The 24,506-nt window shown below is 45.4% G+C and overlaps 1 protein-coding gene across 1 annotated transcript in view; it reads left to right on the top strand.

The window, feature by feature from the left end:
- Positions 1-24,506, top strand: part of MYO5C (myosin VC) — a 105,928-nt gene that overhangs the window by 41,564 nt on the left and 39,858 nt on the right. Inside the window, exons 12-24 of the mRNA XM_068536206.1 lie at positions 1,911-2,051; positions 3,466-3,591; positions 7,714-7,797; positions 9,636-9,770; positions 10,284-10,381; positions 11,286-11,372; positions 11,825-11,936; positions 12,714-12,925; positions 15,262-15,427; positions 16,798-16,944; positions 18,859-19,023; positions 20,253-20,346; positions 23,397-23,460. Of these exons, the coding sequence (XP_068392307.1) occupies positions 1,911-2,051; positions 3,466-3,591; positions 7,714-7,797; positions 9,636-9,770; positions 10,284-10,381; positions 11,286-11,372; positions 11,825-11,936; positions 12,714-12,925; positions 15,262-15,427; positions 16,798-16,944; positions 18,859-19,023; positions 20,253-20,346; positions 23,397-23,460 (1,631 nt within the window). The remainder of the gene's footprint in view (positions 1-1,910; positions 2,052-3,465; positions 3,592-7,713; positions 7,798-9,635; positions 9,771-10,283; positions 10,382-11,285; positions 11,373-11,824; positions 11,937-12,713; positions 12,926-15,261; positions 15,428-16,797; positions 16,945-18,858; positions 19,024-20,252; positions 20,347-23,396; positions 23,461-24,506) is intronic.

The following is a 24,506-nucleotide window of genomic DNA, read 5'->3' as shown; positions in this document are numbered from 1 at the left end:
TCCAGTCTTTGAGAGCCTCAGTATCTGCACTTGCTGCTCTCTCTGCCACAACCCACCTGCCCCTGTCCTCTCCCCATCCCTTCATCTTCACCTGGAGAACGCCTGCTTGTCATTTGAAATTCAGCTTCTCCCACACAACTCATGAGGAGAAGATAGTGTGGCATCACGGAGAGCATGGGCTTTTGCTCAAACTGAACTGGGTTTGAGTCTCAGCTCTACCACCTCCTTCCTCTGGGACCTTGGGTTCTCTGAGCCTCATTTTTCTCATTTTGAAAACAGGTCAGTAGTATCTGCCTAATATTCTTGTAAGGAGAAGACCTAACGTTGAATCATACCCAGTAAATGTTTTTTTGCTTTCCTAGTCCTTGCTCCAGAATTAAGTCATGTATAAGCATAAGATTTCACCCTGTTGCGAATTTGTATTCTGTTAACATTCTCAAGGATTCCCTGGAAGTTTAGCATTTAATAACTGAAACTAAGATTTATTCCAAGTGGGTATGCAGCATAAGTCACCTGAAGTCGAACTGTATCTGTAGATCCTGCCCCTCCCAGGACTCCAGTGCCATATTCCTCCCCAACACACACATTCACCTCAACCTCAGAATAACATGTGCCAGACACCTCCTGAAAATAGCATGTCAGAGGCTGCAATTCCATTTTTCTCTTTTTTTATTCTGCTTTTCCTCCTCTTCCACTTCATCCTCCTTCTCCCCCGCCCCACTTTTTTTGGGGGGGGGTGGGTTGAGTCATCTATCAATGTGCAGATCCTTCTGGAAGAGGTAAAACCTTAAAATATCAACATAAAAGCCTTAGTGAGCCCTCTCCTAGCTCCAGTCCCATGAATCTGGCCGCTGCTGGACCCCTGCATCTGGGTGGCCACTGGGAGTTCAGCAGTGACAAAGTGAACCTGCCACCTTCCCTTCTTGGCTCCTTGCCTTCTACGCTCCCTCTTGTGATTAAAGCACCACCCCTGACCCAGTGTCCTGAGCCTCACGTTCATCCCAACCTCTTTGCTCTTGCTCACCTTCCTTGCACAGTGTCTGGCTTCCACAGAACCCCGGGCTGAATCCTGACTGGGCTTTCTGCCTCCAGTCCTGCCCTCTTCAAAGCCATCTCCACCCCCAAACCAAGTTATCTTTCCAGAACTTAGGTCTCATCATGAACTCTGTGGGTCCTCACTGCCCCTAGGAAAAGGCCACAGGTCTGAGATTCTCTGGGGGTACACAGGAGGCTGGTGTGATCTCCCCTCTGCTGTCCTTTGCAGTCCCATCCATTGCCCCCGCCCCCCATCACTGTTGTGCTGTCTCTGTGGCCTGTACGGGCGCTGTTCAGTTCTCAACCACCTATTGGGCTTCTGTGCAATTCCCACTGGGATTCTCCTGTGGGAGCCTTTCTCCTCGTAGCCCTTCCCCCTTCTGCCACCTGCAACCAGCATGAGCCTGAGCCTGAGCCAGCCCTCTGGGAAGCCTCCCTGGTACCCTCATCGCCCCAACAAGTAATGTACAAAGCTCCCCAAGTTGTTAACTTCTCATACTGGCCCCAGAGCCAACATTCTCAGGTGGGCTGGTTCCCACCCGGCCAAAGAGGCTGGGTCTGCCTTGGACAGCAGCAGTGACTGAGCAGGAAGGGGCTCCGGGACCACCCTGAGTGCTAAAGGTGGCAGGCTGGCTCAGGCCTTACACCCCAGGATGTGGGGACCCCCTGCGAGTGGGCTGGAAGATGACAGCTAGACCCACGTTAGGACCTCAGCAGCACTGATCGTGGGTAAGGAGGGTGGCGTGCACCTCAGGGTCTTCCATAAACATTCAAATCAGTCATATATCTACATTTTCCAAATGTTTATGTCCTGTTCTTCAGAAGCACACTCTAATATTCTCTTTTACTTTCTATGTTGACTTCTGGATTTCCAGCATGTCTTTAAACTTGAACAAGAAGAGTATATGAAGGAAGATATTCCTTGGACTCTGATAGATTTTTATGACAACCAAACAGTTATTGACCTGATTGAAGCAAAAATGGGTATTTTGGAGTTACTGGATGAAGAATGCTTGGTAACTTTTTAAAATAATTGTTGTTTTCAACTTCTGAGTAGTAATAGATGAGCATATTGCAAAATGGATTTTTTTTAATGTACATGTAAATTCCTGACGCGTTACTACTTGGTTGGATGTTAATACTGAGACAGCAGTCCATAGCAGGAACCTCAGAGGGCCCGGTGAACCTCCCACCCTCAGCAGGTGTAGCCCACCCTTGGGTAACATGCATGACCTCTTAGGTCATGTCCAGCAGGGAGGAGCCTTTTGAAGCTGTCCCTAGGTGTATATATAGAGTGGACATGGAAACAGCAAGTGACTACACACCAGTTGTTAATGACTAATAGGAACTGAGTTTTCTCTTATTTCCTGATTCCATGAGTCACCCACTGGGAGGTGCAGCTGAAAAATCAACATCATACAATTGAGAAAAGAGTCTCTAGGAATTTTCCTATTATTATTACCCTCTGGGAGGAACAACTTTACAGTGAGTCAGCCTAGCAGTGCCCTTCATCAGGCCACAGGAAAAAATAATCCCTAGGGCAGTACTCATTTTTTTGGTTTAAAGGTTATATTTTAATGTTTAAACACACATCTTGTTTCTTTTCCAAAGATTTATTTTTACCACCCCCAGCCCCAAATGCTTGTAACGTTGAAGACCTACTGGTATTTTCTCCCTAGAATTCTCAATTCCATGGTTCTTCTCACAGATTAGCCTTTCTGGTGCCACCTATGCTTTAGCCCCTGCAGTGATGTAAGATTAAAAGACAGGCATCAGGGCCAAACATTCTGGACTGATCTACTGGGGGCAGGGTGTAGAGGCCAAGGTAACCTCTAGGAATATTTGTAGCCACTCTACAGAGTTATCCCCTATATGGAGTATTAGACTCACAGAGTTCAGGCTGAATATAATCGATAGCTTCACAATCACCAGTATCAAGAACAAGTTTTGCAACCAGCTTAGCTTAAGTAGGTAAGATCTTAGTTCAAGGAGGTAGTTATTAACTAGGCAGTAAAACAAAAGAAAAACTGTCTTCCTGAGGCAGAGGGTGGGAAGGACTACATTTGGGTTCCAATCTTCCCCCGTTCAACCAAGAATAAAAATCATGTTCACATAATTTTGGGGGGGAAGAAATGTTAAATTACTGCCAATTTTGCAGAAATAAAATCCTTCATTCTTACGTCATTATATGACCGTTTCCTTTTCATCGATAACATTTTGTTCTTCTAAAAGAGCATTGATATGTCCATTTAAATATCACTCTAAAGAATCAGATCAAAGACAGATTTATGCCTAGAGTTGCATTTGAAACAGAAGCCTCTCATGTAGAGCAGTTCACTCTGAGGTGCAACTCATCTTGGTTTCTTAGAATTAGCGCTTTTCCTCCCCTCTGTTTTCTTACTTGCTATTTGGTTTGCTTTTCTCTTCCAGTTACCACATGGGACTGATGAAAACTGGCTTCAAAAGCTGTATAATAATTTTGTCAACAAGAACTCTTTGTTTGAAAAACCCAGAATGTCAAACACATCCTTTATCATCCAGCACTTTGCTGATAAGGTACAGTGAGAGTTTGGAGCAGTGCTGTCTGCCCCTGGCCCACAGCTGTCTCCTGGGAGGAGCAAGGAGGCCAGGGACTTTGCTGGTCAGAACCATCATGCTTATTTAGCACGTAGCTTTGATGAAGGATACCTGTGTGTATGCGTGCTTGTGTGAGCCTAACAGTTCTTAATTTGTCTTTAGCGCAAAATATATGCGTTTCAGTTGTACTGCTTTAAAGATAAACGTGTTGCCAATGGACCTCATTTCTGATTTGGGGCTTATTGTGAGTTCATTAACCTTTTTTTTTTAAATTTATTTTTATTTATTTTTTTCATTAACCTTTTATCAGTTTATTTTCTCCGTGAAATTGCTATAATCAAGACAGCATAGTTGTTTCCTACATTGAAAGGAATATCTTTTTGTTGACCCTTTCCTTTCTTATTGTCATAATATATTTTTACATTGGTAACAGAGACTGACTCAAGATGATGGGTTTTCTAAGTGATCTTTATTTTCTTTATATGTCTCCAATTTCTTATGAAAAAAATGTTTAGTAAAAAAAAAAAATTTTTTTTAATGAAATTACAGAAAGCTTAGGAAACGGAAGGAAAAAAAAAAAAGAAAATGTACCACAACCACCTGCCCTAAACATGCTTTCTCATCTTGCTTTCCTTCCGTATGGAAACTCCTGCCCTCTGTGTTATTGCCGGGTTGAGTGTTACTCCAGTGGCTTGGCCAGCGCCTGGGGATCATGGGGACAGCCTGTGCTTGCCTGTCCTAGAGGCTATTGCTGGGGGTCAGTCTGCTGGTTGTGCCTGAGTGACCACGGGAGCAGTGGAGGGACAGCCAGCCAGACAGCTATAATCACCTTTGTGGGCCAGAGGAGCAGAGTTAAATGTGATCGCCTTTTAGCGCTTAGAGTTTTTCAGATAGGCTCCTGAAGAGATGCACATGAAATGAGTGATGATATATCAAGTTCTAGTTTCTAGTTGTGGTCCTTTTATAATTTCACAGTTGTGATCCCAAGGGAAAAAAAAGGATCAGACTTCATGTAAAGCACATATGGGATTTACTTCAAGAGACCCTCTCTATAGTACATGGTTTCTGTACATTCAATTCTTGTCACCTGGCGCTTCCAAGAAGACCCTCTTAAAAGAACTAACAGTGCAGCATTCTGTGTGTACTATGGATTGGTGAGAAGAAACCATACACACCGTAGGGTCAGCTTAGGTTCTCAATTTCATTAGCCAAGGAAATAAAATTGTTTTGAGAGCGAGGCAGCTGTGCTTAGATGCAGAAAATCAGCACACTTTGCCATGGTCCCCAGTGCCCCCAACAGAGGCACTCAGGTACCTGCGACCCTGTCCCTGCAGACAGTCTCCTGGGATCGGGAAGGCTGTATATTTGTCACACCTTTGCTCGTTTATACTAGTGGCTCACACACCAGCCTGGAAGAATTTATACAACAGTCCATGTGCTGTACTCACAAGGGCGTGTTTCCAGACAGCCAGTGTTCCTGGTTCATAACCCGAACTGTGCACCAGGAAGGACACTTTCCTCCCCAGGGGACAAAGCAGAGTCCTTGCCCTGGGGTCCCTGAACACCCTCTCTGCCTCCATATTCCAGCACCCCTGAAAGCCTGTTTGTTCATAGTTTGTAAATTTTTATTTTTTTATTTATGAAGAATATATATCACATTTTAAAATATATAGTCCAGAGATTTGGCTATTGTAAATAGTGCTGCAGAGGACATAGGGGTGCATGTATCTTTTTGAATTCGTGTTTTTGTTTTCTTCAGATATATACCCAGGAGTGGAATTGCTGGATCAAATGTTAGTTCTATTTTTGAGGACTCTCTATACTATTTTCCACAGTGGCTGCACCAATTTACATTCCCACCAATAGTGCAGGAGGGTCCCCTTTGCTCCATACCCTCACCAACACTTGTTATGTGTGGTCTTGTTGACTTTATCCATTCTGACAGGTGTGAGGTGATATCTCTTTGTGGTTTTGGTTTGCATTTGCTTGATGATTAATGATGTTGAGCATCTTTTCATGTGCCTGTTGGCTATCTGTCTTCTTTGGAAAAATGTTTATTCAGATCCTCTGTCCATTTTTTAATAGGATTGTTTCTTTTTTTGGAGATGAGTTGTAGGAGTTCTTAATATATTTTGGATATTAATCCCTTATTAGATATATCATTTGCAAATAAGTTCTCTCATTCAATAGGTGGCCTTTTCATTTTGTTGATAGTTTCCTTCACTGTGCAAAAGCTTTTTAGTTTGATGCAGTCCCATTTGTTTATTTTTGCTTTTGTTTCCCTTGCCTGAGGAGACATTTATGAAAAAGTATTACTAAGACCGATGTCAAAGAGCGTACTGCCTATGTTTTCTTTTAGAAGTTTTATGATTTCAGGTCTTACATTTAACTCTTTAATCCTGTCTGGAAACACGCCCTTGTGAGTACAGCACATGGATTGTTGTATAAATTCTTCCAGGCTGGTGTGTGAGCCACTAGTATAAACGAGCAAAGGTGTAACAAATATAGAGCCTTCCCGATCCCAGGAGACTGTCTGCAGGGACAGGGTCGCAGGTACCTGAGTGCCTCTGTTGGGGGCACTGGGGACCATGGTAAAGTGTGCTGATTTTCTGCATCTAAGCACAGCTGCCTCGCTCTCAAAACAATTTTATTTCCTTGGCTAATGAAATTGAGAACCTAAGCTGACCCTACGGTGTGTATGGTTTCTTCTCACCAATCCATAGTACACACAAAATGCTGCACTGTTAGTTCTTTTAAGAGGGTCTTCTTGGAAGTGCCAGGTGACAAGAATTAAACGTACAGAAACCAGGTACTATAGAGAGGGTCTCTTGAAGTAAATCCCATATGTGCTTTACATGAAGTCTGATCCTTCTTTTTCCCTTGGGATCACAACTGTGAAATTATAAAGGACCACAACTAGAAACTAGAACTTGATATATCATCACTCATTTCATGTGCATCTCTTCAGGAGCCTATCTGAAAAACTCTAAGCGCTAAAAGGCGATCACATTTAACTCTTTAATATTTATTTATTTATTTATTTGGCTGTGCCAGGTCTTAGTTGCGGCAGGCCGGCTCCTTAGTTGTGGCATGCGAACTGTTAGTTGCAGCATGCATGTGGGATCTAGTTCCCTGAGCAGGGATCGAACCCAGGCCCCCTGCATTGGGAGCACGGAGTCTTAACCACTGCGCCACCAGGGAAGTCCCTGAAATTTATTTTTGTGCATGGTGTGGGAGTAGTCCAGTTTGATTCTTTTCGTGTAGCTGTCTAGTTTTCCTGGCACCACTTATTGAAGAGGCTGTCTTTTCCCCATTATATACTCTTGCCTCCTTTGTCGTAGATTAATTGCCCTTAAAAGTGTGGGTTCTTTTCTGGGCTCTCTGTTCTGTTCTATTCTATTGATTTATGTGTCTGTCTTTATGCCAGTACAATACTGTTTTGATGACTGTAGCTTTGTGATTAGCCAGAGATTTGAATGTTTAAGCAGCCACCCTGGATATGTTGTTTGAGGGATTTGAGAAGCCTTATGAATCAGAAAGGGCTGCATAGAGGGTTTTTCTAAGCCAAATTCAATCAGGGCAAACTCTGACCCACTCTAAACCTGACTCTAAGGGTTTTGTGGTCCTGGAAGGTTTTGTGATCAGCTGGTCAGTTTTTCTTTCCTTTCTACCACATTAATGCTGATTCAGGAAAACATTTCTGTTTGAACTCAAAGGACACCACTGAGCTTTTTTCCTCCTCCTGGTGGCTTCAAAGGCAAAGGGAACCCTAAGCCGGGTCTTCTTGTATTAGCTGCACATGTTACAGGGAACAATCAGTCACCTGTGGCCAGTGGGAACTAATGGGTGAGTGTAGAGTGACCAGCGGCCAGTGAGAAGTCCAGGCAGTGGGAGAGCCTGGCGCTTTGCATCAGATGACATATTCCCAGCTTTCTAAGCTTTCTGTATTGGTGTTGCTGTGACAAACAGAAACTGAGTCTCTTTTTAAAACATTGCCTTTATAGCCCCTTCATTAATCTTTCTTTAAAAAGAAAAGAAACCTGTGGTACTTAGACGCTGTCTGCATTTGCCTCTTTGGAACTAATTCCTTTCTTTGCATAGGTAGAGTATAAATGTGAAGGTTTCCTTGAGAAGAACAGAGACACCGTCTATGACATGCTGGTTGAAATCCTGAGAGCCAGCAAGGTTTGTAAAGTCCTAAGAGGTAGTTAATGTTATTCATTGTGTACTTGACGTGGATCTAGCTGTGTTTCAGGAAAGAGTAAGAAGTGTGTGTGTGTGTGTGTGTTAACTGTCTTGTAGCAGCGAATTGTAGCTCCTACATACAAAAAATGACTATTTCGGAATTGGCACTAAAAGATGTTTCTAGCTTCTGAAAGCATGCAAATTTCCACTATATGCAAAATCAGAAATCAAATATGCAGATGACAGAGACGAAGAACAGATAATACAATCATTTAAAGAATCATAATTCACATTTTATTAGTTCACTTACTTATACAGCACTTATCATGTGCCAAGCACTGTCCTAGATTCTGGGGATGCAGCAGTGAACAGGGCAGACAGGGTTCCTGCCCTCATGGAGCTCACGTCCCAGAGGGAGCAACATACCTTACACATGAAAGCAAGCAATGGTAGGTAGTGCTAAATAAGTGCTCAGGGAAAACCAAAGCAAGACGGAGTGCTGCTCTGCATATGTGAGCTCCTTGAATCCATGGTTCTGTATGATGAAGTGTCACCATAAGAGTGACTTCTGGCTTTTTCTTTTCCTCCTTAAACATTTCTTTCAGTTTTAAGAATTTTAAGAATTCGAATTCTTAAAATATGAGAAAAAGGATATTTCATACACAGTCCTTCATTTTTTGTGAAGATTTGGTTATCATATTTATTTTCCTTCTTTTAGAAGGTCCCCAGTCCTTTGCTGATGCTCAAGTATTTTTTTTCTCTTTTTTTTAAATTTTATTTTATTGGAGTATAATTGCTTTACAATGTTGTGTTAGTTTCCGCTGCACAGTGAAGTGAATCAGCTATAAGTATACATATATCCCCTCCCTCTTAGACCTCCCTCCCTACCCATCCCACCCATCTAGGTCATCACAGAGCACCAGATGCTCAAGTATTTTGACAGTTTCCCAAATGAGCCTGAGCACTTCCCACTAATGGTCGTAAGTAAATCACAGGCCATGGCAACCTCAGTTATTAAAATTGATTTATGACAGAAATAGCCTGTATTTGTGTACAAAATTAGTTGACGTATTTCACCAATTGTTTACCTGGGGTCCAGTCTGGAAGAGGGACACAGATCGTGGTGAAGCACAGATGGGTCTCTGCACTAAGCCCACAAGCTGTCAGAGGCCTGGGAATTTCAGATTCACTTGTTCCACAGGAGCTACAGGATGCATCAGGCAGAAATTCTCCCCCAAAGAAGATTCTCAATGTCTGATTTAAAAGAAGAAAATATAAGGTCTTCTCCAAGAGGGAAGATAAGACATTTAAAGAAATAAGTGATGCAAGGTAGAGAGTAGTGAGTGTCTTAAAAGAGGTACAGATCAAAGATTAAGATAACTCAGAGGAAGTTGGGATTAATTTGCTCTGGGACACCAGGGAAGTTATTGTGAAGGGTGTGGGGCTAGAAAATATTATAATAGCACCTTGAGTAATGGGTAGGGTTTGGATCTGCAGGGATGAGAACGTGGGGTTAGGAGGGAGGAGATTCCAAGTGCAGAAGCAACGTGAGCCAAGGCACAGAGGGAGGAAGAGTAAATGCTTCTCCTATTCTGACACTTGGAGTGATACCCACATACAGACATTCACATGGTTTCCTTTCCGCTCCCATTCCTGGGAAAGAAACCGTCAGTCATCCCAAGCGAGGACGACCCCCTTGTGGAACTGAGATTTGGCCAAGATTGTTACTTTACCCCCCACTGGTTTAGACGGGGTTGTTGTGACCATTTCATTGATCGTTCCAGCTGAGGACTGTGGGCGAATGCTTTTGACGTTGAAACCCTCTTTGTTCTTCCCAGTTTCATCTCTGTGCCAACTTTTTTCAAGAAAATCCGGTTCCTTCTTCACCTTTCGGTTCAGCGATCACAGTTAAATCTGCAAAGCCAGTCATCAAGCCGAACAACAAGCATTTCCGGAGCACCGTGGGGAGCAAGGTACTGAGAGAGTTTTCTGAGGGCGAGGGGGCTGAGGGCGGGGAGCCAGGGGTGGGTGGGACCCATTCCGGGCCTGGACACGGGCACTGGGTTTCTTCAGATCTATTAATATAAATGCACATGCAAAGAAAAATAGTCGTTCATCATCATAGTGCCTCAACCTCTAAGGCTACACACATCTGAGCAAACCATATGTTTGCACAAGTAACCCGAGTCACTAAAGTCCTTTGCTGTTTGGGAGTATTGGACGGAGAACTGCTCTGTCCACAAGAGCAGGATACGCTGATAAACCCAGTCACAGACTAAAACTTTTCATAATAGATGTTTATGCATGAAGTTAACTTTTCCTCTTCTTGAGTAACTTATCAAGGTTGGACCTTTTTTTTTTTTTTAAACATCTTTATTGGAGTATAATTGCTTTACAGTAAGGTTGGACCTTTTTTTTTTCCCTTTTAACCTGGATCTAAGCATTAAATTTCAGCACGATGTTTGTCACCTGACCTTGTTTCCTAGTTCCGCGGCTCTCTGTACTTGCTCATGGAGACCCTCAATGCCACCATGCCCCACTACGTTCGATGCATCAAACCAAATGATGAGAAATTGCCCTTTGAGTAAGTGTTCTTCTGCAACAGAGGGGGGAAGAAACACCGAGGAAACGGTTTCTGTCGTGATGTTGGAGAATTTGCTTGCAATTGTCGTGAACTTTACTGTTTCTGGGTTTTTAAATGATTCAAAACAAGCCTGCCCTGTACATATAATGTTAGCACAACCCCTCTGGCTAAGCCGTCTCATCTCCGGGATTAAGCAAAAGGGTTAGATTTGAAAGAATTATTCTGCAGCTAAAGCTTACGCAACTGAGAAAGCCAGAACATTTTCCTTGACAGTAAGAATTTGTATGTGTTTGCAGGAGAAATGCTGTAGAGGGGTCTGAAGTTTTGTCTTCCAGCATGCCATGAGGCCTTACTTAGACTTGTTCTCTGGGGCCCCAGGGAGAAGGCCCAGACCCACGAGTGGAAGCTGTAGAGAGCCTCTTAGCTGACTCCACCTGAGAGGTGTCTAAGGCAGTGGTCTGTCTGGAGGTGGTGACTGTGTCTGTGTGTCCTCAGAGGGTCAGGCCTAAGCCAGAGGGCCACCTGTGGGGTGTCTTATAAAGGGAACTCAGCAACAAGTAAGCGCTGGGACGGGTGAGCTTGGACAGTTCTTCCACTCTGGTTGCCATTCGAAGCTCAACCCAAAGGCCATTTCCCCACAAGCCTTCTCGCTGTTGCCTCCCTCAGTCAGAATCAGCTGCTCCTTTCCCCGTGTCCTCAAGTGAAGCTTTCTGAACTGTTTCACAGAGGTGCTATCTTCATTTGACACGCAACACATATTTATTAAGTATCTGCTGGGCTCGGGGATTGCACAGGCAGATCCTGTTGCCCAGGAGCTCACAGTTGGGGCAGGTCCGCTACACTGTTCATGGGCCTGTTTATCAACTGCGATGGCTTAACACATGATCAGATTGTCTTCTTTCAGGTTTGACTCCAAAAGAATTGTTCAGCAGCTGCGAGCCTGTGGCGTTTTAGAAACCATTCGCATTAGTGCGCAGAGCTACCCTTCTAGGTACGTTGTCAGTTCCTTATTTGGGGGGAAAAGTGCCCAACTTCAGGTCTGTGCTGAGATCCAAGGGAGGGGCTGCCGCGTTTTCATCAGATATGTTCATACGATGTCCCGCTGTGCTGTGGGAAGGCCAGATGAACGAGCAGCATGTGGGACAGAGGCCACCGTCCCCGCCCTCACACCCCACCCTCATCTCTGCACTAGTGAGGGTCGCCCGCTCCCTCCCCAGTGCCCCTGAGAAAGGGAGCCGGAGGGGGAGACAGCTGTCGGAGCGGAACGTTAACAGGAAGCATCCAGGGAGCAAAACCATCCAGGTGTGCTCAGGTGAGGTTTGTGGGCAGAGGGTCAAAGGTCAGGGTCATTGTCCCCAGAACAGTGGCAGGTAAGCCCTTGGGGTCCACAGGCAGCATGCGTTTCCTCCGGCCCGCCTCCTTAGGTCTGCCTTGACTCTCCAGGTGGACGTACATCGAGTTCTACAGCCGCTTTGGGATCCTCATGACCAAGCAGGAGCTTTCATTCAGTGATAAAAAGGAGGTGTGCAAAGTGATTTTACACAGGCTTGTCCAGGTCAGTCCTGCTCTCTCCTGGAACCACGGGCTCGCAGACGCTTTCCTCATCTCTGCCTCTGCCTCAGGGCTGTAACTGTCGTGAATGCCTAAGCGGGAAGGAAACGTGCCCCGAGCGTCTGTGTACGGAGATCAGAGCAGACCTGCTCACGGGGCGTCATCTCCTAACAGCAGGAGTCACCTTGAGGGACCCGAATTCAAACCCTGGCCTCCACCGCCACCGTGTCCCCCTGTCCTGCTGTGTTCTCCCACAGCCTAGGGAGCTTCTGCGGGCCAGGCTTAACGTTACACAGTCAGTTAGACGGTCGTTGAGCCGGGGGTTCCAAGCATGGCCCTCGGTGTGGACTTAGAGGTTTGCTGAAGCCATGACTTGCGATGGAAAAGAGGTGGGGAAGCAGTTATGATGGCCAGGAAGGGGGTGGTGAAGAGAAGCCAAAGGAAGACAGAAACCAAGCCTTTCCAGGTGCCTCTGCTCTTCTGTGCAAACCACCTGTGAAAGGCTGGAGCTCCCCGGCAGCCCAGCCAACAATGCACACACCCCTTCCCACCCCACAGACGGATGCCTCACCCTCGAGTCCATTTCTCCCCCAGAAAGAAGCTTTAAACAAACAAGGCAAAATACAAACTTCTAGGTCATAATCAGAGCTTTTCTGCTTTATGTCAAAGAGATGTCAGAGTAACAATGTTGGTGGCATGTTTGGATCTCTAAACATCTTTTCCGAATACTACAGAAAATCTGAAAGATTTTGTTTCTGATTATGTCATTTTTCTCTTCCAGGATTCTAATCAGTACCAGTTCGGTAAAACCAAAATTTTCTTCAGAGCAGGGCAAGTGGCTTATTTAGAGAAACTCCGGTTGGATAAACTGAGGCAGGGTTGTGTTGTGATACAAAAGCACATCCGTGGCTGGCTCCAGAGGAAAAAATTCCTCCGAAAGAGACGAGCGGCCTTGATCATCCAGCAGTACTTCCGGGGTCAGCAAACCGTGAGGTATGTTGGAACCAAGAAGACGTGTGCCATCATATGGCTTTCTTCGCCATCACCTCGGGGGGCGGGGCCTCCTTTCTCCTGGGACCCAGGTGCAGATGCGTCCCCCGAGGTGGCCGTGAGCCTCCAGGTGAGATGGGTGTGTCCTCGGGGGCAGGTGGTGCTGACTGCCTGCTGTCCCCACGTGGCAGAGGTGACAACCAGGACCCTGAAGAGAGGAAGCCCTGATCAGCGTGCTGCTGAAGAGGGTCAGAGTTCCTGGTGAGACCAGGTAGAGGGGCTGGGCCGCTGGTCCATGGGAACTGAAAACACCTAAGGTGATCAAGGTCCAAGTGAAGCCTCAGAGTAAAGACACCAGTGACCAGCCGACCTTGCAGGTGGTGGGGCAAACCACACCTGAGGGGACCATGGCAAGGCTCTGCCCGCAGGCACTAAGCCCCTGGGTGGGGCTGCCTGAGTGGAGGGCAGTTCCTCCGGCCACGCCCACCCCGCCCCTCCTTGAGTGCTCCCAGGAGGCCATGCTGGCCTGGCCAGCAAGACGGGCGTCCCTCCTGGACAGCATTTTGTGGTTCTGTGTCTGCCCTGCCTCCCTCCTTCGCTTGCTCCGAGGGTAGTTGAGGGCGCAGGTGTTTAAGGGTCAGGCTGTGGGGCTCAGCCTCCCTCGTCCCAAGCTTGAGCCTGACCTCCAGCAGCATCTGGGCTTCTGCACGTGGCTGACACACCACAGCCTTCATCTCAGCACCCCCAAACTGGACTCGCCGTTCCACCCCCCTACCCCCACCCCAGCCCGCTCTCCTCCCAGGCGACCATCTTACACAGAAACACAGCCAGCCTTGCCCTCCTGAGCCTCTGGTGTCAGTTAATAGCAGCAGTCTCCAGGGCAGGAAACTCCACAGTTAGCTTCTTCCCCAAACTCATGCTCCCTTTCCGTTTGGGAATCACCGTGGCCTGGGATTCTATTCCCCGCCTGCCTCTTGTGTCTGTGCCGTTCGTTTCATTCCTGCGCCCCTGCCCTGGACGAGGCCTTCGTCATCGTTTGCCGTTCACTGTACAGCACAGCCCTCCACCTGCTGCCTTTCTCTCCCATCTTCCTAAAGCAGGGCCTGCCCTGCTCCTGCCGTGAATGCCTCCAGTGGCCCCTGTTTCCCACAGAAGAGCACTCAGGTTTCAACGTGGTATTCACGTCCCCCCATGGCCTGGATGCAGTTATAAGCATGGAAGCTCTGTGAGGACAGGGACCATACTTGTCTGGTTCCCACTGCATCCATACGTAAGACCCAGCACAGTGATTGTCACATAGTAGGTGTTCTATACATATATATATATATATATATATATATTTTTTTTTTTTTTTTTTTAAATAACAAATTGTCCCCATCTATCTTTCTCACCTCACAGACTACCAATCTTCTCCATGTATCTTATATTCTAGCAATTCCAGACAAATTCCCTTTCTCTGAATATTTCAGGCACTGTTAGGCCTTCACGCCTTCACTGGTCCCTTAGTCTGAAATGCCTTTTCCAGCCTTCACTGTCTACAGAGATCCTACTTTTCCATCAAGGCTGGCTGACATCTCAGCTCTTCCCAAGCAGAATGATATTTCAATAAGATCTATCTTACAGATCTTTTAGTAGTTATTTTACTTTTCTTCTTATCCCACTTGACCATTTCTACGTCTGTCTGTTTCATGAGGTTGTAAACATTGAAGGTAAGAACTTTGTGTTCACCCCCCATCCTTCAGATAGATCCTTCGAAAAACTTTTTCTGTTAAGGGCCAAATATTTGGGCTTCTGGGGTCATGTGGTTTCTCACACAGCTGTTACACTCTGCCTTTGTAACGTGAAATCAGCCATGGGCCATTTGTAATTAATAGTTGCAGCTGCATTCCAACAAAAGTTGACAATAATAGGTGGGAGGCTGCAGATTTGGCCCCCAGGCCGTAGTTTTCCAACCCCTGATCTAGAGCCTCCAGTGTGATTTCCCACAAGAATGACTAGATGAATGAGCGAGTGCATTGCCGAAGCACAGTTGTGTTGTCATGGTCTCTGTGGGTATGTGAGTGACAGTGGGGTGATCGGCCTGAATGTGAAGAGTGTGGCAGTTCCCACGTGGTGCCCCGTTCCTGGAGCAGGTCCACATTCAGATCAGGGTGGAAAGGAGAGGTAATGACACTGATCTTGAGTAGACATTAGCATAAACCACTTACAGCGTTTAATGTGTAGATTTGCAAAACATTTGAATATGCCTTAGTTAAGAGGTGTTGCACAAGCTTGCTGCTCTGGAGTAGGTGTCAGTGCCCTGTGGGTAACAGATTTACTCTACATTCTTTTAAACCAAGGAAAGCTGTTACCGCCACAGCCTTAAAAGAAGCGTGGGCAGCCATAATCATTCAGAAGTACTGTCGTGCGTATCTTGTCCGCAATTTGTACCAACTGATTCGCGTGGCCGCCATCACCATCCAGGCCTACACCCGAGGATTCCTGGCGAGGAGGAGGTATCGAAAGGTGCGGCTTTCTGGGATGTGAATGTCTGTTCGAACATGTCCGCTACAGGTGGGATTTGGTTATTGTTTCAAAAGTCTAGGTAGGAGAAAACATTTGCAAACGATGCTACTGATGAGGGATTAATTTCCAAAATATACAAAAAAACTCATACAGCTTGATATCAAAACACCAACCCAATCAAAAAATGGGCAGAAGACCCAGATCGACATTTCACCAAAGAAGACATACAGATGGCCAATAGGCACATGAAAAGATGCTCAACATCGCTAATTATTAGAGGAATGCAAATCAAAACTACAATGAGGTATCACCTCACACCAGTCAGAATGGCCATCATTAAAAAGTCTACAAATAATAAATGCTGTAGAGGATGTGGTGAAAAAAGGAACCTTCCTACACTGTTTGTGGGAATGTAAATTGGTGCAGCCACTATGGAGAACAGTATGGAGGTTCCTTAAAAAATTAAAAATAGAGTTATCATATGATCCTTCAATCCCACTCCTGGGCATATATCCAGAGAAAACTCTAATTCGAAAAGATACATGCACCCCTATGTTCATAGCAGTGCTGTTTACAATAGGTAAGCCATGGAAGCAACCTAAATGTCCATCAGCAGAGGAATGGATAAAGAAGATGTGGGGTGTGTGTGTGTGTGTATATATATATGTGTATATATAGATACATATATATGTATATATATGTATACATACAATGGAATATTACACAGCCATAAAAAAGAATGCAATAATGCCATTTGCAGCAACATGGATGGACCTCTAGATTATCATATTAAATGAATTAAGTCAGACAGAGAAAGACAAATATCATATGACTTCAGTTATATGTGGAATCTTTAAAAATGATACAAATGAACTTATTTACAAAACAGAAATAGACTCACAGGCATAGAAAACAAACTTAGGGTTAGTTACCAAAGGGGATAGCGGGAGGTGGATAGATAAATTAAGTTTGGTATTAACATATACACACTACTATATATAAAATAGATAAACAACAAGAACTTACTATATAGCACAGGGAACTATATACTCAATATCTTGTAAAAACCTATAATGGAAAAGAATCTGAAAAAGAATATATATATAGGTATAACTGAATCACTTTGCTGTACCCTTGAAACTAACACAGCATTGTAAATAATTACAATTACTTACAATGTAAATAATTGTAATTTACAATGTAAAAAAGAATCTGAAAAAAGATGGGTAATGTGCTCTGTGGGTTGATTACAAGAAATTCATATTTTACCCTGTAGGAATATTTTGGTAGTAATATCTCCCAACATTGGAAGAGTTGATGAGAAAAACAGTAGAGACCCAGTTTGCATTTCACAAAATCTTGTTTTAAAGATGCTGGAGGAACACAAGGCTGTGATCCTTCAGAAGTATGCCCGGGCGTGGCTGGTCAGACGCAGATTCCAAAATATCCGACGATTTGTGATCAACATTCAGCTTACTTACAGAGTTCAGCGTTTGCAGAAAAAGCTAGAAGACCAGGTAGGTGTTCCTAACGCATCTTTCATATTTACTTTTTCTAACAGATTTATTTTGTTCTGGGCCAGTTCCTTAGCTATGCTGTTGATGAAATAAAATTATTTTAAGGCAGGACAAGAAAAATTGAACATAAAATTTTCTCTGCCATTTGAGCCACAACCTTGTCCCCTTTAGCGTGCGTTGTGCATCTGCATTATACGTTAACTCGATCCTCTTAGAAGACACAGAAATGCCTACCCACCCCCTCCTCCCCAAAAAAGCAGTTTCCTCCTGGTGCCAGCAAGGTAGCTGCTTAAGAGATAACTTTCCTTCCTTAATCCTGTAAAGGGTCACAGTGATCCACTACTTGTCTTGTTGGACTATGTAAACTGTCAATATATTACTTTGACGGATAGCGCTTTGTCTTAAAAACTTATGTAACTGTGCTTTGACCTCTAACAGGTGGAACAGTGCTCAGAGCTTTCTGAAAGATTGTCTCCTGGGTTATAATCCTCAGGTTGGCTCGAATAAAATACTTTATTTCTTTTTTAGATTGAATATTGATTAATTATTTTTTTTGGTCAACACTGTTAAGATTTATGCCCATGTTAGGAGGTTCAAACAGTTTACATGGACCAACTGAGCTAGGAAACAGAAGCGCACTGTGAAGGGCTGATACATATGGTTGTGTAGGTTGCACATTGCACAAGGGCACCTGCCCAAGAGAGCAGATGGGGCTGAAATCCAGTCTGGCTTCACTTGCCAGCCCATGTGTCTTGGTATAAAGCTGTACTGCCTTGAGGCATGGGTGCCTTTTTCTAATTTGCACAAAGATGCTACCTGAATGCCAAGCCGTGCTCCCTCAGAGCTGCACTGGCCCAGAGAAGTTGCCGTTTTCTAACTTGCCCAGAGGTCCATGTCGTCTAGCTACAGCCCTGCCAAGTTTGGGAAGATTCCCCATACCATTCCCATTGACAGGAAAAAACTTCATATACCCTCAGCCAGTGGGAGAGAGCTGTGGAATATGCAGTGTCCAGTTCTATGAAACTTACTCCTGCATCTGTCTCAAATAATACTGAGATTCTCCTACAATAAACTTTAAACTTAGCCCTAGGGGTCGTTGGTGAATGGATGAATGTGCAAACAAGAAACTTTAGGTTTTGATAAAGTTTCCCCTCCTTGTGCTGTTGTGCAGCAGGCCTGCCTGTTATATAGCTTGTGGAGAACAGCATTGAAAAACAGCCCTGGCCAAGAGGGAGCAGGGCCCGTGGGAGTCCCCACACTCCCTGAGCTCCTTTCTAGGTATTCATGTGCTTAGGGCTGCCATAACAAGCCAGCACAGACTGGGCGGCTTAAACAACAGACATTTATTTTCTCACAGTGCTGGAGGCTGAAAGTCCAAGATCAAGGTGTTGGCAGCGTTGGTCTCTTCCGAGGGGTTTCTCCTTGGCTTACACATGGTCTTCCTCTCCCTGTGTCTTCACATCATCTTCCCTCGGTGTGTGTCTGGGTCCTAATCTCTTATAAGGACACCAGTCATACTGGATTGGTATGACCACCTGTATGACCTCGTTTTACCTAAATTACATCTTTAAAGACCCAATCTCTAAATACAGTGACGTTCTGAGGTACTGGTGGTTAGGACTTCAAGATGTGGATTTGGGGGGATGGAGGGGACGCAGCTCAGCCCGCCACATTAGGGGCTGTCCTGGAGCTCCAGGATTGGACTAAAAGAGCCACCCGCTCAGGAGGGCATTTGCCTGACCAGCTCTGCATCCCTATTTTCACTAGGTTGAAGATGCTCATCTATGCCATTGTAATGATAACTGTGGTCAGTGTGAATAAACCTCCGAATTAGATGAGACGTTGTGAGGAGCAAATGGAACAGCTTCTTTATTTTGGATGAACCCCTAAGTATAGGATGTTTCTTTCCTCTAGAACAGAGAGAACCATGGGCTGGTGGAGAAGCTGACCAGCTTGGCTGCCCTTCAGGCCGGTGACGTGGAGAAGATTCAGAAACTGGAATCAGAGCTGGACAGAGCAGCCACCCACAGGCAGAATTACGAGGAGAAGGGGAAGAGGTACAAGGCTTCCGTGGAAGAGGTCTGTGCTGGAAGTGACTATGGGCCTAGGTTGTGAGTCGTGCCGTGAAAGAGATCGCAGTGCAGCATTTTCCCACAGAGTAGACTTCTGCAGAGCAAATCAGATTTTGCCATTGGCGTCCGTTACCGAAGAGAGCCTGCATCTTAGGGGAGGGGAGATCTGAGGCCTGGAGTCCGGGTGGGTCTAGAAGAGGAGGCTGAGGCTTCAAGAAGCACAATATAAGGTTTCCCCTTCCTTTCCACGTTTGTAAAGTGATGAAAGGCCTGAGAAAGAGCCCTGGTCAGATGCTTCCCTCTCTTCCAGCATGACCTTGCTCTCCTGTCACCTGTCCACCTGGTGTGCATCCTGGAAGCATCGTCCCCAGAGCAGCAGCGCAAAGCATGGGCAGGTTTCCATCTCTGTGGTGTAGTAAAAAGAGCAGTAGACATAAAAACCAGATACCCCAGGCTCAGATCTCCTCTGTCTGGGCAACCTTGGACAAGTCACTTACCCTCTCTGAATTTTGGTTTCCTCATATGTAAAATGGGAATAACAAAAAGGGACTGACAGAATTACTGTGAAGATAAAATTGTCAGATAAAATAATTTAGCCAAGTGACTGTCGTAGAGCCCTGCAAAAGCGTGAACTGCTGTTTTCTAAGCAGGTGGTCTTTATTACCGTCCGTTCTGCACCTTCTGAAGTGCCACAGCACCCACCGTAGTGGCACCCTGGAGCCCCAGGGCATCCCTCTGCCCTCCCCACGACCACATGCCTGGCTGCACCGACACGGCTGCTGGCATCCCCCTCACTGCCAGTCACCAGCCATCAGCACCCAGGGGCCCCCGGCTGCCAGCCCAGCAGGCACTTGACAAGAGAACTTAGGTCGTGATCACACATCCTTCCTGAGTCTCGGTGTGAATCCACTTTATATCATAAATTTCTTATATTAAGTATATACATACCCTGGTCAAGAAAAAGAGAAGTTTCCTTGACTTTGGGAAGGCCTTGGATTTGGTTCTTTCTCCTTGATTTCAGCCATTTCTGGGCGAGGCTGGGAACTAGTGTCTGTTGAAGTCACATGGAGCCCTTGCATGTGGAGCTAAACACAGCGTCTTGCAGTGGGCTGGTGCCGGCTGTTACCTATGGATGGGAGCCGAGACCAAAAAATGCTAATTTAAAAATATACAGGCAGTGGTGACAAAACTCAAAGCGAGGTTTTCAAAAAAGCATTTTTTTCTTCCCTTTGCTAGAAATTGGCAAAGCTTCAGAAGCGTAATTCAGAATTGGAAATACAAAAAGAACAAATACAGCTGAAGCTCCAAGAGAAGACTGAGGAGTTGAAAGGTAAAGCCCAAGGTGACCCGACACACATTCACCCGTTCACAAGTCCAGTCATTCAGGAAATAGGTACTGGGTGGGAACTGAGTTTCAGGCTGGACCAGGAGGCTCTGGTATAATGAGAAAACTTTCACTCCACAGAGGATAACTTTATTTAAATCGTGGCAACTGTACCCTACAGATTCATCCGGTTTATTTCTGTCTTTTGTCGGAGCACAGCCTTCCCTGTCTCAGAACCTCCTGGGCCATTTACAAAGTACCGATGGGTGGGCCATCAGCCTGGAGCTGTGATATCAGAAGATGGGGTGGGGGAGTATCTGTGGGTGGTGGTGGCAGGGATGGTTCAGTGTCTGTATTTTTTTAAACCTTGTAGTCATCCTGATGCATTGTCCAGGGCAGTGTTGGGATAATGTTTGTGGCTTACCAAGGATTTGCACGCAAATTTCAGCTCTGTCCAAGTTACTTAGTCTAAGTGGTACCCAGGTCCTCTGCCACTGTCCTGGCCCTGAGCAAAGGGCCCTGCTTAGCACTGAGCTACAGCAGCCCTGAGCTGTCAGATGCAGACCCTTGGGACCAGCGGTATCACTTTCCTTTGGAGTGTGGAGCAGCCATCCTTAGCCTAGCTCTGTCCATCTGTACTTGTCCGACTCAAATTCTAATTGCAAGCCCTTGCTAAATCCCAGAAAAGGCAGCAGGAACATGAGCCTAGTGGTGCCTCACCAGGTAGTTTAAATCACCACACTGGATTATCTATCGCGTCCAGGAGCTATTCCTTAAGCTCCAGCGTGGGGGCAGGAGCGCAAGGGTTCAGGCCTGGGGATCTAGCACACACCTTAGGCCCAGCTGCTGGTGGATGTGCCAGCATCTGGAGCAGCACTAAGCCCTGGGGGTTCAGGTCAGAGTGCAGGAGAAGCACATGTCGGGAGGAGGAAGTAAACATCCTGAGACCTGGCCAGCAGAGCAGGCAGGGTGTTCAGGTGATGCCCAGGATGGGCATGACCTCCTGCTCCAGATACTGTGTGCCCTGCACCCTGTCTGTAAGGGCTGATGATGTGGGTGCTGGGGCCCACGTACGTGGCAGTGATGGACAGAGAGAGGTTAGAGGTCTGTGAGTAAACCTTGAACCCGAATTAGGGAAGGGCTTTTTAATTACAATCCATTCCTCTTGAGTGTTTGTCCTTTTTTCTAACTTCTTTAAGTGGAATTTCCCACAAAAAATTTTAAATTCCCACAGGTATGTCCTGAAAATTATATATTTGACAGCACTGACATGTTTGGGTGGGTAATTTTATAACTCCTTCTAAAAAGTGCCTGAAAGCTTTCACACCCCATGTTTATAAACTGCTTATCCTGTGGGTCTCCCTACACATGGCAAACTGAGTTTTATGAAAGCACCAACTTCCACTTACTCTTGTGACGTGGGACTCAAGGATATTATCGAATGCTGTTTCCTCTTCTTGAGATTCCACCTTGGGCAAAATCTCATTGCTTTGGGGAAGAAAGTCCCATTTGGGCAACCTCTTTAGCCCATTTGCAAATAGCCCAAGATGGTAGACACCAGAATTGAAGTCAATTCTGTGAATGAGTTAAACATTGAAATTATACCAAATACGGTATCTTCTAAATTAAAGCTTAAGCATTTTCCCTAGTATTTTCTGGCTGACTCATGACATTCTGAAGCAGTCATTTTGATTCAGGGACGTTTTACACTGCATTAGACAAACTATTAAACTGTTGGCTTTTTTTTTTTTTTTAAACAAAGTCATGTGGAGGATTACTATTGTCACCTCATCCCTGGGCTCCCCTCTGGGGCAGGACTCAGAAATGAGGTAGAACTCAAGGTCGAGGTGTCGGCTAAGCACATTTCGGGCTGTCAGGCTTTGATGGGCTGCTGCATCTGTTAATCCTGCACCCATTCTGAAGGGCACCTGTTGTGTGTGGACACATTGGGAACGTGGAGCTGTCCTAACCAGAGACTGTCTTGAACCCCAGTGATCGTTTCCCAGTGGTCAGGTGCCCACTTAACCTACACTTTGTGTTGGATTCTTGTATTTAAATGCAACAGTGGCTTTTTAGACTTCCTCTTCCCCAGATGAAGACAGACACTTTATTACGTTCTTGGTTATCATGAATGAGTGATTCTCCACCAAGGCCCTTTTGTTCCCACCCCCCCACCCCCCACCCCCCGCCAGGGGACATTTGGCGATGTCTGGAGACATTTTTGGTGTCACAGCTAGAGCAGACCTGCTACTGGCCTCCAGTGGGTAGAAGCCAGGGATGCCAGTCAACATCCTACAATGAGCAGGGTGGCCCCCTCTCCACAGCAAAGAATTATCTAGCCCGAAGCATCAATAGTGCTGAGATTGAGAACCCCTATCATAAATTGATCATCTTCTTCCCAAAGGGTTTCTGTTTATTTTTTTTTTTATTTTTATTTTTTTAAAAATTTATTTATTTATTTATTTATGGCTGTGTTGGGTCTTCGTTTCTGTGCGAGGGCCCTCTCCAGTTGCGGCAAGCGGGGGCCGCTCCTCATCGCGGTGCGCGGGCCTCTCACCACCGCGGCCTCTCTTGTTGCGGAGCACAGGCCCCAGACGCGCAGGCTCAGCAGTTGTGGCTCACGGGCCTAGCCGCTCCGCGGCATGTGGGATCCTCCCAGACCAGAGCGCGAACCCGTGTCCCCTGCATTGGCAGGCAGACTCTCAACCACTGCGCCACCAGGGAAGCCCCATCTGTTTATTTTTAATAATAATATTTATTGTCTCAAAGCCAACATATCTATTTTAATTATACAAATGGTATTCAGACCAATAAAAGTACTCTGAGTGAAACTATTTATAGATTCCAACACAACAAATTTATGAGGGTTATTATTTTGAAACCCCCTTATCTATTTCTAACTTATAAAAAATGACAATTATGCTCTCATCTTAAGTCCCATTAATCATAAATATCACATGATTATTCTTACATTCTCATTTTCTTAAATGTGACATGAAACAATCAAGGCATTGCTTTGCGGACATGTTTCAAAGAGCATTCATTCTCTTTCACAGAAAAAATGGACAACCTCACCAAGCAGCTCTTTGATGATGTGCAGAAAGAAGAACGACAGAGAATGTATGAAATCTCATTTGCCTTAAAGCCACTGCTTTTTTCTCTCTCTGCTGTTTTCTGTTTTGCTTCTCAGCTTGCAGGTAGCAGATCACAGATACAGGAGAGCAGGGTGTGAATATTTTTAGGAAGTGAGAGACTGAGCTTTGTGAGAGCCAAGTGCCCAGCCTGCACCTCTCAGACACTGCACAGGTTCTGGAGTTGTGGGCACAGTGGACCTTTATTGCCAAGACAGTGAGAAGTTCAGAGACTGCCACCTCTTCAGCTTCCATCAAGTCCAAGGATGAAAATTATTGCCTCTTAAATAAACCTCCCTTCCTTCCCCTCACCCCCCACATTGTATCTGTAAACTTGACTCTTGTCTCAGGCAGTAAGGGGTGTAACCCACCTCACAAAAATTAAGACAGGTCCCCATGAGCTTGTACTGTACCAGCCCTGCCTTTCCTGTCTCAGTATCAAATCCTTTTGCTAAGGTCTAGAGGCTCCAGTCTGTGCCCCCCTCTCTTAAGAAGTCAACTCACAGGTTTTTAGATCTCCAGGTAGGGATTCATGGCAGGGTGTTGGGGAGAGATGGAACATTCTTGCATATCTCTGTCGGAGGCTAGAAGGCACAGGGCTGCCTGGGTGGCAGGATATACAACTTCCCTGTGAAGTTAGTTAGCAGGAGAACCTGGGCCTGGATGAAGGGGGCAGGATGCTAAGCAGTTAGGAGAGGGAGTGTCACTGAAAATCTCCAAGAGTTAACAGATACCTGAAGTGTTTCATGATCCTACATCAGTTTTGTTTGTTTGTTTGTTTTTTTGATGTATCATCGATTTATAATATTATATTAGTTTCATGTGTACAACATAGTGATTCAAAATTTTTATACATTGTACTCCATTTATAGTTATTATAAGATATTAGCTAATATTCCCTGTTATATAATATATCCCTTTAGCTTATTTATTTTATACATAGTAGTTTGTGCCTCTTCATCCCCTACCCCTTTCTTGCCCCTCCACCTTCCCTCTCCCCACTGGCAGCCACTAGTTTGTTCTCTGTGAGTCTGT

This window comes from Eschrichtius robustus, chromosome 1, assembly GCF_028021215.1.
Source record: "Eschrichtius robustus isolate mEscRob2 chromosome 1, mEscRob2.pri, whole genome shotgun sequence".
NCBI lineage: Eukaryota > Metazoa > Chordata > Mammalia > Artiodactyla > Eschrichtiidae > Eschrichtius > Eschrichtius robustus.
The sequence above is the reverse complement of the archived record's forward strand: the minus strand, read 5'-3'. Positions and strand labels throughout refer to the sequence as shown.